Source organism: Blennius ocellaris (genome assembly GCF_963422515.1).
Source record: "Blennius ocellaris genome assembly, chromosome: 20".
NCBI classification, from domain to species: domain Eukaryota; kingdom Metazoa; phylum Chordata; class Actinopteri; order Blenniiformes; family Blenniidae; genus Blennius; species Blennius ocellaris.
In genome coordinates this window covers 23,474,627-23,489,632 of record NC_137669.1, presented here as the reverse complement: position 1 = coordinate 23,489,632, position 15,006 = coordinate 23,474,627, and the positions used below count along the sequence as shown (strand labels likewise).

General features: G+C 54.5%; 2 protein-coding genes across 2 annotated transcripts; both read right to left on the bottom strand.

The window, feature by feature from the left end:
- Positions 1-1,037: 1,037 nt before the first annotated feature.
- Positions 1,038-7,365, bottom strand: plekho1a (pleckstrin homology domain containing, family O member 1a; the record flags this gene model as incomplete). The annotated part of the gene is made up of 10 exons (XM_080515897.1): positions 1,038-1,758; positions 2,237-2,349; positions 2,438-2,609; positions 2,799-2,887; positions 3,111-3,395; positions 3,498-3,599; positions 3,685-3,789; positions 4,533-4,673; positions 5,302-5,448; positions 7,339-7,365. The coding sequence occupies 10 exons, from the start codon at positions 7,363-7,365 to the stop codon at positions 1,038-1,040; spliced, it is 1,902 nt and encodes a 633-aa protein (XP_080372023.1).
- A 1,053-nt stretch (positions 7,366-8,418) lies between these two features.
- vps45 (vacuolar protein sorting 45 homolog) lies at positions 8,419-14,331 on the bottom strand. Its single transcript, XM_080516014.1, has 15 exons — positions 14,130-14,331; positions 13,808-13,942; positions 13,566-13,626; positions 13,084-13,163; positions 12,329-12,397; positions 11,933-12,070; positions 11,598-11,708; positions 11,384-11,518; positions 11,200-11,313; positions 10,384-10,551; positions 10,146-10,304; positions 9,961-10,068; positions 9,736-9,857; positions 8,736-8,867; positions 8,419-8,584 (listed from the first exon to the last, which is right to left on the bottom strand). Exons 1-15 carry the CDS (start codon positions 14,220-14,222, stop codon positions 8,503-8,505), a joined length of 1,707 nt encoding a protein of 568 aa, XP_080372140.1. The 5' UTR covers positions 14,223-14,331; the 3' UTR covers positions 8,419-8,502.
- Positions 14,332-15,006: the final 675 nt, after the last annotated feature.

Sequence of the window (15,006 nt, the reverse complement as noted above, 5' to 3'; positions counted from 1 at the left end):
GTTCCAGTGCAATTTACCCACAATGCACTGCAGAATACAGGAAGTCAAGAGGATATCGTTCGGAAACGTCGACCCAGAGATTGAAAGTCGTAAGAAAGGTGAAAAAAGGAGTGAGAACAGCAATGACGGCAAGAAGTGAAGAAAACCTTAAAAGTGCATTAACCTTCAAACACAAACAAATACAGCAGGCAACATGCTAATGCTAATGCTAATGCTCTGTCTGCCGTCGATGCTACTGTTGAACGTCGCCATGGCGTCAAGCTAACACGTCACTGAACTCGCAAATTATTTTTTTATGCAAACTTGGCCGAGACGGAACGAGTCCTGAATGTAGGGGAAACCTGATCAATATAAACCTGCTGATGAACTCAGTAGCTCTATTAGCATTAGCATTAGCTGGAGATGTCGCTCTGTTACAATGTGGCTAACCTCCTGCTCACCAGAATCCGAGGCCGGAGTCGGCCTTTCGTGGCGGCAACGTCGTACGTAGCATTAGCATTAGCATGTATCAACAGTCGATAGCATTGGCGCTAGTGTGTTTATCCACAGTAGCTGCGATTAGCATTAGCTTTTGACTCCGGATTCATACGAGTTCGCAAAAGCGTAATTCCGACTCAGCAGAAAGTTTCATATCACACAACAACCTGCGCACACGTTACCGTAGAAACACATCGAGTTAGAAAAGGAAGAGTTTCAGGTTCGATTAGAAAAAACTGGTGACTGAAACGTGTGTGTGTGTGTGTGTGTGTGTGTGTGTGTGTGTGTGTGTGTGTGTCTGTATGTGTGTGTGTGTTCATTATTGCTTTTTCTTCAATTACACTTCCTGGCTGTGACGATGCTGTGATGTCACAGACCAGCTGACCGTGGCCACGCCCACAGGAACACCACACATGGAGACGTAAACGTAGAGATTGGCGGAGAGTGCAGACAGGAAGTCCTGCGGGTGCTGGTGTGGAAACGTCGACATCGTTACAGTCCGGAGACTCGCCGCCGTTCGGGAAGCTCGGTTGCCGGACGGCCGTCCGGGGCGGCGCCCGTCACGGCGTCTCGGACTCGTCCTCGTCCATGGGGGACGTCGGCGAGGCGGGCGCGTCGTCTTCCTCCGCCGCCGCCGCTGCTGCTGCTGCTGCGGTCGCCGCCGGCAACCCCGGAGTCGCCGCCGGCGTCATCTTCTCGTAGGTTCTCCGGCGCTGCCGCCGCAGCGTCTGGCTCTGCAGCTCCTTCACCTCCTGCAGCACCTCCTGCGCCTCCCTCCACGACGACACCGCCTCCTCCAGGAGGCGCTCGGCCTCCGCGCGCCTCCTCTCCACCCCCTCGTCCTCCTCGGACGGCGGCGAGGCCGACGGCCGGGGGGACGGCTGCGGTTCGGTGGGACTTTTCGGCAGCGGGGACTCGAAGGACCCGGACGGACTCGAGAGGTCCTGACCCCGGACCTCGTCGGTGCTCATCGGAGACGGGGAGGCGGACTCGCTGTCCATCGGGGAACCGTCCACCCGGGGGGACCCGGCTCCGCCCTCGCCCGGGGACGACTCGTCCGGTTTGGAAGACGAGCTCCCGGCTGCGGGGGAGCCGGCGGGATGGGGTGGGGCCTTCGGGCGGGGAGAGGCGGAGCCTCGGGAGCGAGGGGAGTCGGGGGCTTTGGAGCGACTCCTCTTGGCTCGGGACCGAGGAGACTCCCGCCCTCTGAGACGGGGAGAGTCTTTGCTTCGTAGGCGAGGAGAGTCGCTGCTCCTGCTCCTCGCGGATCCGGACGACCTGCTGAGAGGACCACAGACATGAACCACCTGAGACCCCCAACACCCCCAGAGACCCTATAAAGGCCTCTCCATGCTACCAATGTCCGCGGGGAGCACACGATTGTGTCCATGGTCCACTGGGCGGATGAGGATTTTGATGTCGCAAGTACCGCGTTGGACATTGGTAGCATGAAGGCACCTTAAGACCCCCTGAGACTCCCAAGCCCTTGAAACAACATACGACCGTCTGACCCCTGAAGGCACCTCGGAGACCGTCGGACACTCTTTAACCCTCTAAAACCCTTTGGGTCAATCGGAAACCCTCAAACCTCTTGGAGACTCGAACTAGACCCTCCACAGGGTCATTTCTTCTCGCACGGACTCGACAGTGTGCGATGGTTCCGCCACCGCTAGTTGAAATGTTTGGCGAGGCGTTGGACTGGAGGTCCAACCACTGAATTAGCATACATTTAGCTGGATCGCCCTCCGGGGGGACGTACCTGGAGTGAGGCGAGTCGGAGCCTCGGAGGTGGTGCAGTCTGGGCGAGTCGACGGCCTTCAGGTGTGGCGAGCCGCCTCCTCGCTCCCGCTGCTCTTTGGCCTTCTGCAGCTCCTGTCAATCACAGCGTCACAGGTTAGCGGGCGGCGGCGGCTCGTGGCGGCTCGTGGCGCCGCGGATCGTCGGGGAGACGCCGTCAGACCTGCAGTCTCATCTCCTCCAGCAGCTCCTGGGCTCTCTGCATCCGCTGGGCGATCAGGTTCTGCAGCTGACCCACCGGCTGCACCGGCGACGCCCCCGCCACCGCCGCCGCCGCCTCCTCCGTGGGGCGGCGGCGCAGCTCCGATCGCAGCTCCGAACGGATCATGGCCGGCCTGCGGAGTCGGAGAGAGGCGGTCAGGGACCCAAAACCAAGAGGGGGGTGCAAGGTGGTCCCTGTTCCTCAGTGGAGGAAATCAAAGCTAGGTTAGCGTCTGGAGGACAGACGGGGTTTAGGTCGGTACCTGGAGGACAGACGGGGTTTAGGTCGGTACCTGGAGGACAGACGGGGTTTAGGTCGGTACCTGGAGGACAGGACCTCGTCCATGGAGGCACAGCGGCTCCGTCCCTGCATACTGAAGCGTTTCCCCGGCTGTGGGGTTCTGGACTGAACCTGCAGGAGGGGACGGAGGTGACGGAGGTTAGACGGGGCCGGTGCGTTTCAGGTAGGGTCAGGTACGGTAAGGTTAGGGGGTCGTGTAAGGTCAGACTGGGTCAGCAGTTTGTCTCCGGCTCAGGTCAGGTTGCGCTAGCGATTAGCATTAGCAGTCCGGTGTTGTTGGTTCAGGGTCCAGGTCTTTGTCCAGACCTCTTGAAGTCCCCCCGTCGGGCCTCACCTGGTCCTGTGGTGCCTTGCAGCCCTTGGAGACCTCCAGGTGGGACTGCCTCCCCCAGGACCGCTCGCTGCCGCGGGGCAGACTGCCCGTCTTCACTTTGGGCTCTTTCGGCGGCGCCCGGAGCTTCGACGCGTCGGTGCCGGATCGCTGCCGACCCCCGACCCCGCGGGGCGAGTCGGCGCCGCGCTGCAGGTCCACCTGGAAGTCATTGTCCCAGGGGTCCTGCGGGTAGTCCTCCTCGGCCACCAGGTCCAGCATCAGCGTGCCCCGAGAGGAGGTGGAGGCCTGTGGGGGGGGGGGGGGGGAAGGGGGGGGGGCAGAGACGTAGTCAGAGGGACTGAAGGTGCAGGAGCACCAGGCAGGTGGAGGGGGAGGGGTTCTCCGTACCACCGCCAGCAGGTGTCCTCTGGTGGGCAGGCGCCGGCTGTGGGGGATCTTGGCTCGGTCCCTGGTGGGGTGGACCAGCACGCTGTCCTCCTCGATGGTCACCTGGACGCAGAGCAGACTTTGAAAGGTCTTTCAAACCGGGGGGGGGGGGGGAGGGGGGCGAGTATCTCTCCCCTGTGGACCCTACCTCGTCCAGAACGCGGTTCTTGGCCTTGACGATGGCCACGTTCAGCGCGTTGACCCACGACTCCTTTTCCTCGGGACTCACGGCCAGAAACACCAGGTTCGGTACCTGCAGGGGGGGACAGGCCAGATCCTCTTAGACCCTCTTAGAACCAGGGCAGTTTGTCTCCCTCTGGTGGGGGGGATTATTATGACAGCAGCCATGTAACAGGACAGAGGGGAGAAACGGGGAGAAACGGGGGAGAAACGTGAAGAAACGGGGGAGATAAGGGGAGAAACGGGGGGAAAATGGGGAGAAATGGGGGAGAAACAGGGAAAAAGGGGAGAGAAATGGGGAGAGAGGGGGGAGAATTGAGGGAGAAATGGGAAGAAACATGAAGAAACGGGGGAGAAACGGGGGGGAGAATTGAGGATACGTGTGTGTGTGTGTGTGTGTGTGTGTGTGTGTGTGTGTGTGTATGTGTGTGTGTGTGTGTGTGTGTGTGTGCGTGTGTGTGTGTGTGTGTGTGCTTCAGGGATTATCGGCTGGATTTCGTCCTCTGACTGTCTAATGGGATTCTGCAGATTAAATTTTCACAGGAAAGAAAAAGGCGGGCGGCCAATGGGGCGGAGGGGGCGGGGCCTGCGGGGGACAATCCACCAATGGGGAGGCGGAGAGAGAGAGCGAGTCGGCCGGGGCTGTAATCTGGGAGCTCAGAGGAGAGAAACACACATCTGTACACACGGCCAGCACAAACACCACAACACGAGTAAACAACCGGAGCACAACAGGTGGACGGTGACACAGGAAGTACAAGTAGCAGTACAAGTACAAGTAGCAGTACAAGCAGCAGTACAAGCAGCAGTACTGACGGTGTTCCCGGGCCTCCGGCAGCGAATCACAGTGAAGCGGCTGTGGTTCTTCTTGCTGCGACTCTTGGCCTTCCTCAGCTCCTCGGAGCGCTCGTAGTCCGCCAGGTCGAACACCTCCTGGGCCTTACGCTCCTCCCTCACCTGGGGACACACCTGATGATGTCATCACACACCTCATGATGTCATCAGTGAAAAAACAAACCGGCCCGACGTGTTTCCCTCAGTGAAAAACACCCGTCAGTCACTCGTTTGGCCGGAGTTCATGTTTTGTCAACGAAATGTAGCGAATTGAAATGTAGCGAATCGAAATGTAGCGAATTGAAATGTAGCGAATCGAAATGTAGCGAATCGAAATGTAGCGAATCGAAATGTAGCGAATCGAAATGTAGCGAATTGAAATGTAGCGAATCGAAATGTAGCGAATTGAAATGTAGCGAATCGAAATGTAGCGAATCGAAATGTAGCGAATTGAAATGTAGCGAATCGAAATGTAGCGAATTGAAATGTAGCGAATCGAAATGTAGCGAATCGTCGTCTCGCAACGGACTTCCTGTTTTGTGTGTCACGTCCGGTGAGGAGCGACGTGATTGGTCAGTCGGGACCAGGTGGTGTAGGACTTTAGAAAGGAGACGTCTGATTGGTTCTTAATCCTCTGACTCATCCTGACGCTGTTTCCTATATTATATAGTGTGTGTGTGTGTGTGTGTGTGTGTGTGTGTGTGTGTGTGTGTGTGTGTGTGTGTGTGTGTGTGTGTGTGTGTGTGTGTACCTCCTTGTCGGAGACGTAGAGCCGGTCTCCCCTCAGCATCAGGAACCGGTTCCTCCAGAGCTCCCTGAAGATCCCCCGACCGCAGAACCTCCGGATCCAGCCGGTCTTCTCCGGCTGCAGGGGGGCGGGGGGGCCGTCCTGGACCCCCTGAGACCAGGACCAGGAGGACCAGGAGGACCAGGAGGTCACGGGGGTCAAACAACACAAACATCAACTACTAAGAACCAAAACCCAACTACTAGTGAACTAGTAGTGAACTACCAGTGAACTACCAGTGAACTAGTAGTGAACTACCAGTGAACTAGTAGTGAACTACCAGTGAACTACCAGTGAATGAATAGTGAACTACCAGTCAACTAGTAGTGCAGTACCAGTGAACTACCAGTGAACTACCAGTGAACTAGCAGTGAATGAATAGTGAACTACCAGTCAACTAGTAGTGCAGTACCAGTGAACTACCAGTGAACTAACAGTGAATGACAGTGAACTACCAGTCAACTAGTAGTGCAGTACCAGTGAACTACCAGTGAACGACCATTGAACGACCATTGAACTACCAGTAAACTACCAGTGAACTACCAGTAAACAACCAGTGAACTACCAGTGAACGACCAGTGAACTACCAGTAAACTACCAGTGAACTACCAGTAAACAACCAGTGAACGACCAGTGAGCGACCAGTAAACAACCAGTGAACGACCAGTGAGCGACCAGTAAACAACCAGTGAACTACCAGTGAACGACCAGTGAACTACCAGTGAACTACCAGTGAACTACCAGTAAACAACCAGTGAACTACCAGTGAGCGACCAGTGAACGACCAGTGAACTACCAGTGAACTACCAGTAAACAACCAGTAAACAACCAGTGAACTACCAGTGAGCGACCAGTAAACAACCAGTGAACTACCAGTGAGCGACCAGTAAACAACCAGTGAACTACCAGTGAGCGACCAGTGAACGACCAGTGAACGACCAGTGAACGACCAGTGAGTGGAGGTGACGGAGGTGAAGAGCAGCAGTTCGTCTCATTAGAAGAAGAATAAAAGCAGAAATAAATTATTCAGGTTAGAAATCTGCCGTCAGACTGGAGGACCAGAGAGACCACCAGGACCCGCTTTCCTCAGACCACCACAGACCCTGGAGCCCGCCCCCCCCACAGACCCTGGAGCCCCACCCCCCAAAGACCACCACAGACCCTGGAGCCCCCCCCACAGACCACCACAGACCCTGGAGCCCCCCCCCCCCCCAAAGACCACCACAGACCCTGGAGCCCCCCGCAGACCACCACAGACCCTGGAGCCCCCTCCCCCCCCCCCCCCCCCCACAGACCACCACAGACCCTGGAGCCCCCCGCAGACCCTGGAGCCCCCCCCCCCCCACAGACCACCACAGACCCTGGAGCCCCCCCCCCCACAGACCACCACAGACCACCACCCATCACAGAACACATGAGGAACAGACACTACAGACAGACTCCTCTGGTTACAGTGCACAGGAGGTGGAGGAGGTGATGGAGGTGGAGGATGAAGTGATGGAGGTGGAGGAGGTGATGGAGCTGGAGGATGAAGTGATGGAGCTGGAGGATGAAGTGATGGAGGTGGAGGATGAAGTGATGGAGGTGGAGGAGGTGATGAAGCTGGAGGATGAAGTGATAGAGCTGGAGGATGAAGTGATGGAGGTGGAGGATGAAGTGATGGAGGTGGAGGAGGTAATGGAGGTGGAGGATGAAGTGATGCAGGTGGAGGATGAAGTGATGGAGGTGGAGGAGGTGATGGAGCTGGAGGATGAAGTGATGGAGGTGGAGGAGGTAATGGAGGTGGAGGATGAAGTGATGGAGGTGGAGGAGGTAATGGAGGTGGAGGATGAAGTGATGGAGGTGGAGGAGGTAATGGGGGAGAGGATGGAGAGGATGGAGAGGATGGAGGAGAGGATGGAGAGGATGGAGGAGAGGATGGAGAGGATGGAGAGGATGGAGGAGAGGATGGAGAGGATGGAGGAGAGGATGGAGGGATGAAAGAGGAGCCGGCTCACCCACCCTCCTACTCTGGCTGCTCCGCTTCATGCTGCGGGGCGCTGCGCTCTGTCAGGCCGGGCAGGAGGCGCTGCGTGCCGGCGTCGCTGCTCCGGTCCTCCGGTCCTCCGGTCCTCCGGTTCTTCTTCTGCTTCCTCTCTTGTCTCCGCCGCGGCCGCATCGCCTCTGCGCGTGCACGAGCGCTCCGAGGCAGATGCTCTCCCGCTCCGCGCACGCGTTCGCCCACGCGCACACGCACGGTAGCCTACATACGGAAGAGGAGAGCGACAGCGCCGCCCGGCGGCCGGAGCCGAGACGGCAGGGAGAGAGTGGGCGGAACCTTTGTCCGCCGTCACTGCGGCCCCGCCGGACTCTTTAAGCGCTGCACCGCAGTAAAACATCAACAATCACTTAAATACAGGTGAGCGACAATAATATGATAATATAATATAATCACAGCACTTCTACACCTTTAATCTCACTAAACGTCCCGAACCTGTTTATTCAGAGAAGTTTAATGTGTCTTCCTCAAGTTATATTGTCAATTATGAGCTCCGTTAGCATCTGCTAGCTGTTCTAGCGAATATGCCAATGTTTTATATTTTAATGAATGAAAGGGTGCAATTATCTTTTTTTTAGTTAAAAATAAACTTCCACATAAATATGTAATTTCGTGGAGGATTTACTTTGATTTCTGCTGTGAAGAGCGATTCTTCCAGCAGGAAATTAACGTCCAGACCAGAGAACCCTGATCCACATCCAGGATCCGGTTCCTGGTTTTACTGATCCGGACTCTCTGGATCCTGATCAGCTTTCTAGTTCAACCCAGACCTGCTGTGCACGTGAAAGGGGCGGAGCTTACAGCTTTAATTAATTAAAAAAAGTGTGTGTGTGTGAGTGAGAGTGAGTGAGTCTGAGTGTGTGTGAGTGCGAGTGTCTGTGTGTGTGTGTGTGTGCGTTGACCACTGAATCAATAAATCAAGTTTCCAGCAGCAGAGACGTTTCCTATCAAAGTTGAGCTCAGGACTCGTCCAGGACGAAGTTGGACAGACAAACATTGACGAGACTCTCAGAGACGCTGGAAGAAACTAAGAATTCAAAGCATCGAGTCACAGGGATACTTTATTACATTTAACACACACACACACACACACGGGGAATGGTGCTGAGACGAGGACTATCTGTGGTTCAGCGGCGGTTGCCGTGGCGACCGTGGGACCTGTCGCCGCCGCTGGTCTGACCCGTCGCTGACATCACTTCCTCCAGGAAACTGACGGAGACAAAGAGCAGAAGTCGTGAGTTTCAGTCTCACTTCAGGACCGACGGTGTGTCTGGTCTGACTGGAGGACAGACGAGGACAACGTCCACGTCTGGACACTTTGAGGACGTGGACTGAAACAAGAGCATGAAGGTTTTGGAACCTCTTGGTGTTGTGGATGCTGCTGCCCCCCAGCACGATGCGGACCCCCGGGGTGCTGCGGTTCAGGTTGTACACCGTCAGAGCTTCTTCATACGTGGCTCCACCAATCACAAACACCAGGATGTCCTGGGGCCTGCAGCACACACACACACACACACACACACACACACACACACACACACACACACACACACACACACACACACACACAGACACACCCACAGGTATGTTACCTGTCTCAGGTGTGTTATGTCTCTCAGGTGTCTCTCAGGTGTGTTACCTGTCTCTCAGGTGTGCTACCTGTCTCTCAGGTGTGTTACCTGTCTCTCAGGTGTCTCTCAGGTGTGCTACCTATCTCTCAGGTGTCTCTCAGGTGTGTTACCTGTCTCTCAGGTGTGCTACCTGTCTCTCAGGTGTGTCACCTGTCTCTCAGGTGTGCTACCTGTCTCTCAGGTGTGTCTCAGGTGTGTTACCTGTCTCTCAGGTGTGTTACCTGTCTCTCAGGTGTGTCTCAGGTGTGTTACCTGTCTCTCAGGTGTGTCTCAGGTGTGCTACCTGTCTCTCAGGTGTGCTACCTGTCTCTCAGGTGTGTTACCTGTCTCTCAGGTGTGCCTCAGGTGTGCTACCTGTCTCTCAGGTGTGTTACCTGTCTCTCAGGTGTGTTACCTGTCTCTCAGGTGTCTCTCAGGTGTGCTACCTGTCTCTCAGGTGTGCTACCTGTCTCTCAGGTGTGCTACCTGTCTCTCAGGTGTGCTACCTGTCTCTCAGGTGTGCTACCTGTCTCTCAGGTGTGTTACCTGTCTCTCAGGTGTGCTACCTGTCTCTCAGGTGTGTTACCTGTCTCTCAGGTGTGCCTCAGGTGTGCTACCTGTCTCTCAGGTGTGTTACCTGTCTCTCAGGTGTGTTACCTGTCTCTCAGGTGTGTCTCAGGTGTGCTACCTGTCTCTCAGGTGTCTCTCAGGTGTGCTACCTGTCTCTCAGGTGTGTCTCAGGTGTGCTACCTGTCTCGAAGGCTGCTAGCTCCCAGGTAGGGGAACTGGCTGTCCTTGAGTCGTCCTTTGATCAGCTGGTCTATGGTGTCGTGGAGAAGCGGTTGATGCTGAGCGTAGACGTTCTCCACACCCTGAGCTCACACACACACACACACACACACACACACAGAGCAAAGGTTGACGCTAAGCTAAAGCTAGGTGTCGACGGCGGACAGGAAAGGACGTGTCTCGTACCTTGAGCCCTTTGAAGAACTGTTTGGTGATGGCGACGGCGTCCGTGGCCGTGACGAGGTCACTCCCCCGGACCCTCTTCCCGCCGTACTCCACCACGGCCTGCACCATCTGAGACAAGACAGCGGGCGTTCATTCGGCGTGCCCCGGGGGACAGAGGCGGGACTGGACGCCTCCGGGACGTTTACCCTGCGGTGGCGCTCGGACACGCCCCTCCGGCTCAGCTCGTCCATCAGGGAGGGCAGGATGCTGCTGCTGTGGCGCTCGTACCGCAGCGCGTAGAGCATGACGAGGCGCACGGCGTCCAGCTCCGACAGGCGGGGGTTCTGCAGCAGCCGCCGGACGCTCTGGGGACACGGCGCAGGGCGGGACTCGTTAAGAGGCGAGACATGGCGAGACACGGCGAGACACGGCGGTTAGCGGCACCTGCTGGGCGTTGGAGTGGTCGTTCTGACAGGCCAGCTCCTGCTCCACCTCCGACACCTCCATCAGCTGTCGCTCCGCCACCAGCCTGGACAGCTCCCCCACCACCGTCACGTGTTTGGACACGGTGCCCGACATCTTCTTGAACTGGGGGTAGTTGTCCACGAAGGCCTGCAGGGGACGGAGACGGGGGGGGCTCAGTCTGCAGCTCGCTACGCCTCCTTCTCTACTAACACAGCTCCGTCACCTGGCTAACGGCTCGTTACAGCTCCATCACCTAGGTAACGGCTCCATCACCTTGGTAACGGCTCATTGCAGCTCCGTCACCTAGGTAACAGCTCCTTCACCTAGGTAATAGCTCATCACAGCTCCGTCACCTAGGTAACAGCTCCGTCACCTAGGTAATAGCTCATCACAGCTCCGTCACCTCGGTAACGGCTCGTTACAGCTCCGTCACCTAGGTAACGGCTCCATCACCTAGGTAACGGCTCGTTACCGCTCCATCACCAAGGTAAAAACTCATTGCAGCTCCGTCACCTAGGTAACAGCTCCGTCACCTAGGTAATAGCTCATCACAGCTCCGTCACCTAGGTAACAGTTCCGTCACCTAGGTAACGGCTCCGTCACCTAGGTAATAGCTCATCACAGCTCCGTCACCTCGGTAACGGCTCGTTACAGCTCCGTCACCTAGGTAACGGCTCCATCACCTAGGTAACGGCTCGTTACCGCTCCATCACCAAGGTAAAAACTCATCGCAGCTCCGTCACCTAGGTAACGGCTCCGTCACATTGCCACGCGTCGTGAGCCTCAGAACCCCACCTTCATGTCGGAGATGGACTCCAGCTTCTGTTGTCCTTTGGGCTTCTTCTTCTGGAAATCCTCCATCAGGTTCTTGATGTTGGTGCCGATTTCACCGAAGTTCAGGTACAAGTTCTGAGGAAGAGACACCGAGACACGATTACGTCGGTCCGTCCTCCGTCGGTCCGTCCTCCGTCAGACTCACGTTGGCGTAGAACTCGTCGTTCTCCGCCGACAGCACCACCTCCTTCAGGTCCTTGCTGATGCCGGGGACTCTGGACAGGTCGATGCGGTTGTTGTTGAGGCCCAGCAGCTCGTGGACCATCGCCTGGTACGTCCACTGAAATGCGTCAGCAACGGCCTGTCAGTCACGGCGTGCGCCGATGGTGTCACGGCGACGCGGCGCTGTGATTGGTCACCTGGTTGAGCAGCGGCGTGATGGCGTCGTCGCTCCGGTCCAGGATCAGGAGGAGAGGAGGGACTTCAGTCTTCCTGAAGTCAAACAACTCGTACTCCTTAGTGATGATTTGCTGCACACACACGCACACACACACACACACACACACACACACACACACACACAGAAAGTAAAAGTACTCTTCAGTGAGAGTACTCAGGACACAGTACTGTTTGGATGAACGGCTTTTATCAGTTGAACCGGTGATGTCAGGGGGCGGGGTTTGTGTTTCTGTGAGCTGATTGGATGCTGTGTTTCCTGCTGTATTGGTCAGGAGTGAGGCGTTGCCATGGAAACCTTGACGCTCTCGGCGAGGCGTTTGGACGTGTCGGAGGACAGCTGGTAGCGAATGACGGGACATTTCTTCAGAGCCAGAAGGACGGAGGTCAAACCCTGAGTGCAGCGAGACAACAGGGAGGGTTCCCAGCTCCGCCCCTGGAACGCACGTTATACACGTTATACACACGTTATACACACTGTACACACGTTGTACACACTGTACACACGTTGTACACACTGTACACGTTATACAAATGCAGCACACACAAACACAACGCACATTATACACATGGACAAAACAATCAACACACTTTGCACAGACGAGTGTGTGTGTGTGTGTGTGTGTGTGTGTGTGTGTGTGTGTGTGTGTGTGTGTGTGTGTGTGTGTGTGTGTGTGTGTGTGTGTCCTCTCACCCGTGTGACCCCCTGCAGGTTGAGGGAGAACAGGTGAGGATTCACGGCGATGAAGTCTCCATAGAACTCCTGCAGGAATCGAACACGTTCGCTCAGCGGCGGTGCAGAGTCAACGCTTCGTTGCTATGACAACGCGGCGGTGCAGAGTCAACGCTTCGTTGCTATGACAACGCGGCGGTGCAGCGTCAACGCGGCAGAGCAGAATCAATGCTGCATTGCTGAAACAACGCTTCGTTGCTATGACAACGCCGCGGTGCAGTCAACGCTGCGTTGCTATGACAACGCGGCGGTGCAGAGTCAACGCTTCGTTGCTATGACAATGCGGCGGCGCAGAGTCAACGCTTCGTTGCTATGACAACGCGGCGTGCAGAGTCAACGCTGCGTTGCTATGACAATGCGGCGGTGCAGAGTCAACGCTTCGTTGCTATGACAACGCGGCGGGGCAGAGTCAACGCGGCAGTGCAGAATCAATGCTGCATTGCTGAAACAACGCTTCGTTGCTATGACAACACCGCGGTGCAGAGTCAACGCTGCGTTGCTATGACAACGAGGCGGTGCAGAGTCAACGCTTCGTTGCTATGACAACGCGGCGGTGCAGAGTCAACGCTTCGTTGCTATGACAATGCGGCGGCGCAGAGTCAACGCTTCGTTGCTATGACAACGCGACGGTGCAGAGTCAACGCTGCGTTGCTATGACAACGTGACGGTGCAGGGTCAACGCTGCGTTGCTATGACAACGCGACTCTCGCACTCACCTGGACTTCAGCCACCACTTCCTGTTCGTCAGCCTCAGCCAGCGCTTTGATCTCACTCTTACTGATGACGTTGCTGAAGTCTGAAACACACACACACACACACACACACGGTTTATTCCCCGCTCAACCCACTGAACCCGAACGCTGGCGTCCTTGCGTTGCCATGGCGACCCTACGAGCCAGCCGAGTGCTGGGCTGGTGAGACGTTGCCGTGGCGACTACTGAGACAAAAGTCTTTCTTTATTTCTTTTATCAAAATCATTTTAGATAAAAGTTCAAAATCATCAGAAAACAAAACACGAGTATAACCTTATAAATAAATATTATAAATACCGGCAAAGCGGTCAAAATCCTGCCTGCTCATCGATGTATGGACATGACGACACACTGTATACACACTGTATACACACTTTATACACACACTGGTCAAAACAAATATCCAACTGTCAATAATACCACATTGGGCTCCTCCAGTGACTCACAGATGAAGTAGACGCTGTACTTTGGCCTCCTGAGCTCCTGGATCAGGTGTTCCACGTTCTCCTGCACACACACACACACACACACACACACACAGTGAACCCTGGTGTTCCTCAGGGATCAACTATGGTTCTTCTTTTTCTTTCCTGATCTCTGGAAGTGCAGCATTAACACACCTCTACTTGTGTGTTACAGCTGTGTTGTTACGTGTGTGTGTGTGTGTGTGTGTGTGTGTGTGTGTTACCTTGGTGGGTCGCAGGAAGCAGATGGCCTTCAGGTGTTTCATACTGTCTCGGTTCTGAGAGTCGATTCGCTCAAACAGGTAAACTTCTTTCTGTAGGATCTCAGACTGAGTGTAGACCACGCTCACTATGCTGGTCTACACACACACGCACACACACACACACACACGCGAAAACATCACTATGACAGTCATTTAAAAGGAGCGGGGTATAACAGGGGGCTTTAGAAGTATAGGGCAGAAACTGGAGGGTACAGGTAGGTGTGTGTGTGTGTGTGTGTGTGTGTGTGGGTGTGTGTGTGTGTGTGTGTGTGTGTGTGTGTACCGTCTCCTTGTCCATCAGCAGAACCTTCATTCCGGCTCCGCTGCTCTCGATCATCTTCGAGATATATTGTTTCACCGCGAGCGTCACGTTCATGGCGGCGACGCAGAAAACAAACAAACAAATAAACGGATAAACAAACAAACAAACGAGTCTTTCAGGGTTTTTTTTTCTCTCTGAGTGTTTAGACAAACTCCGCTACGCGTCTGGCTTCCGGGTTTGTGACGTCATCACGTTCCGCGAACAGCTGCTGCGTCATTACGTAAGAAAATTAAGCCGAAGTTTTGAAAATCCAGTTTTAACGGTTTACTAACAATTAATGACGGAATTATTTTTGATTCTATTTAAAGTTTGTTTATATTTACAATTAATTTTCGAATTTACATTTTATGCGCATTTTATTTTCAGTTTATAACGAACATGTTTCATAATCCACTGAAATATTGACAGACATTTTATTGCTTTTTAAAAACCTATAGCTTATGAATTATTTGGACGCATTAGAGTCTCAACAATCACAAAATCTGTATGAATGTAAATTTGTGTTGACAAGTTGTGAGACGTATTTATAAATAAATATTCTCCTGTTCAGTGCATCAGTCACATGATGTATGACGTTGTGTCATTATGACGTTGTGTTAAATTATAAAAATACAAATATGAAGAAAGAAACTCAGCGGAGAAACTATTAGAGCTCGTCTTCTGAGGTTTAGTCAAAGTCTGGGTGTTGTCTCGTTATTGTTTTTTTTTCTTGTTCCTGTTCTCTTATTATCTTGTCTCTGTTTTTGTTGTTTTGTTTTTTTCCATCTTGTTGTCATGTTATCTTGTTGTCTTTTCTTGTCATGTTATGTTGTTATTGTTGTCTTGTCACATTGTGGTC

Coding starts and splice junctions, on each gene's coding strand:
- vps45 (XM_080516014.1), bottom strand. CDS start 14,222: ATGAACGTGACGCTCGCGGTGAAACAATATATCTCGAAGATGATCGAG. Junction 12,398..13,083: donor AAGTGGTGGCTGAAGTCCAG/GTGAGTGCGAGA, acceptor CGATTCCTGCAG/GAGTTCTATGGAGACTTCAT. Junction 10,069..10,145: donor TGTCCGAGCGCCACCGCAGG/GTAAACGTCCCG, acceptor GTCTTGTCTCAG/ATGGTGCAGGCCGTGGTGGA.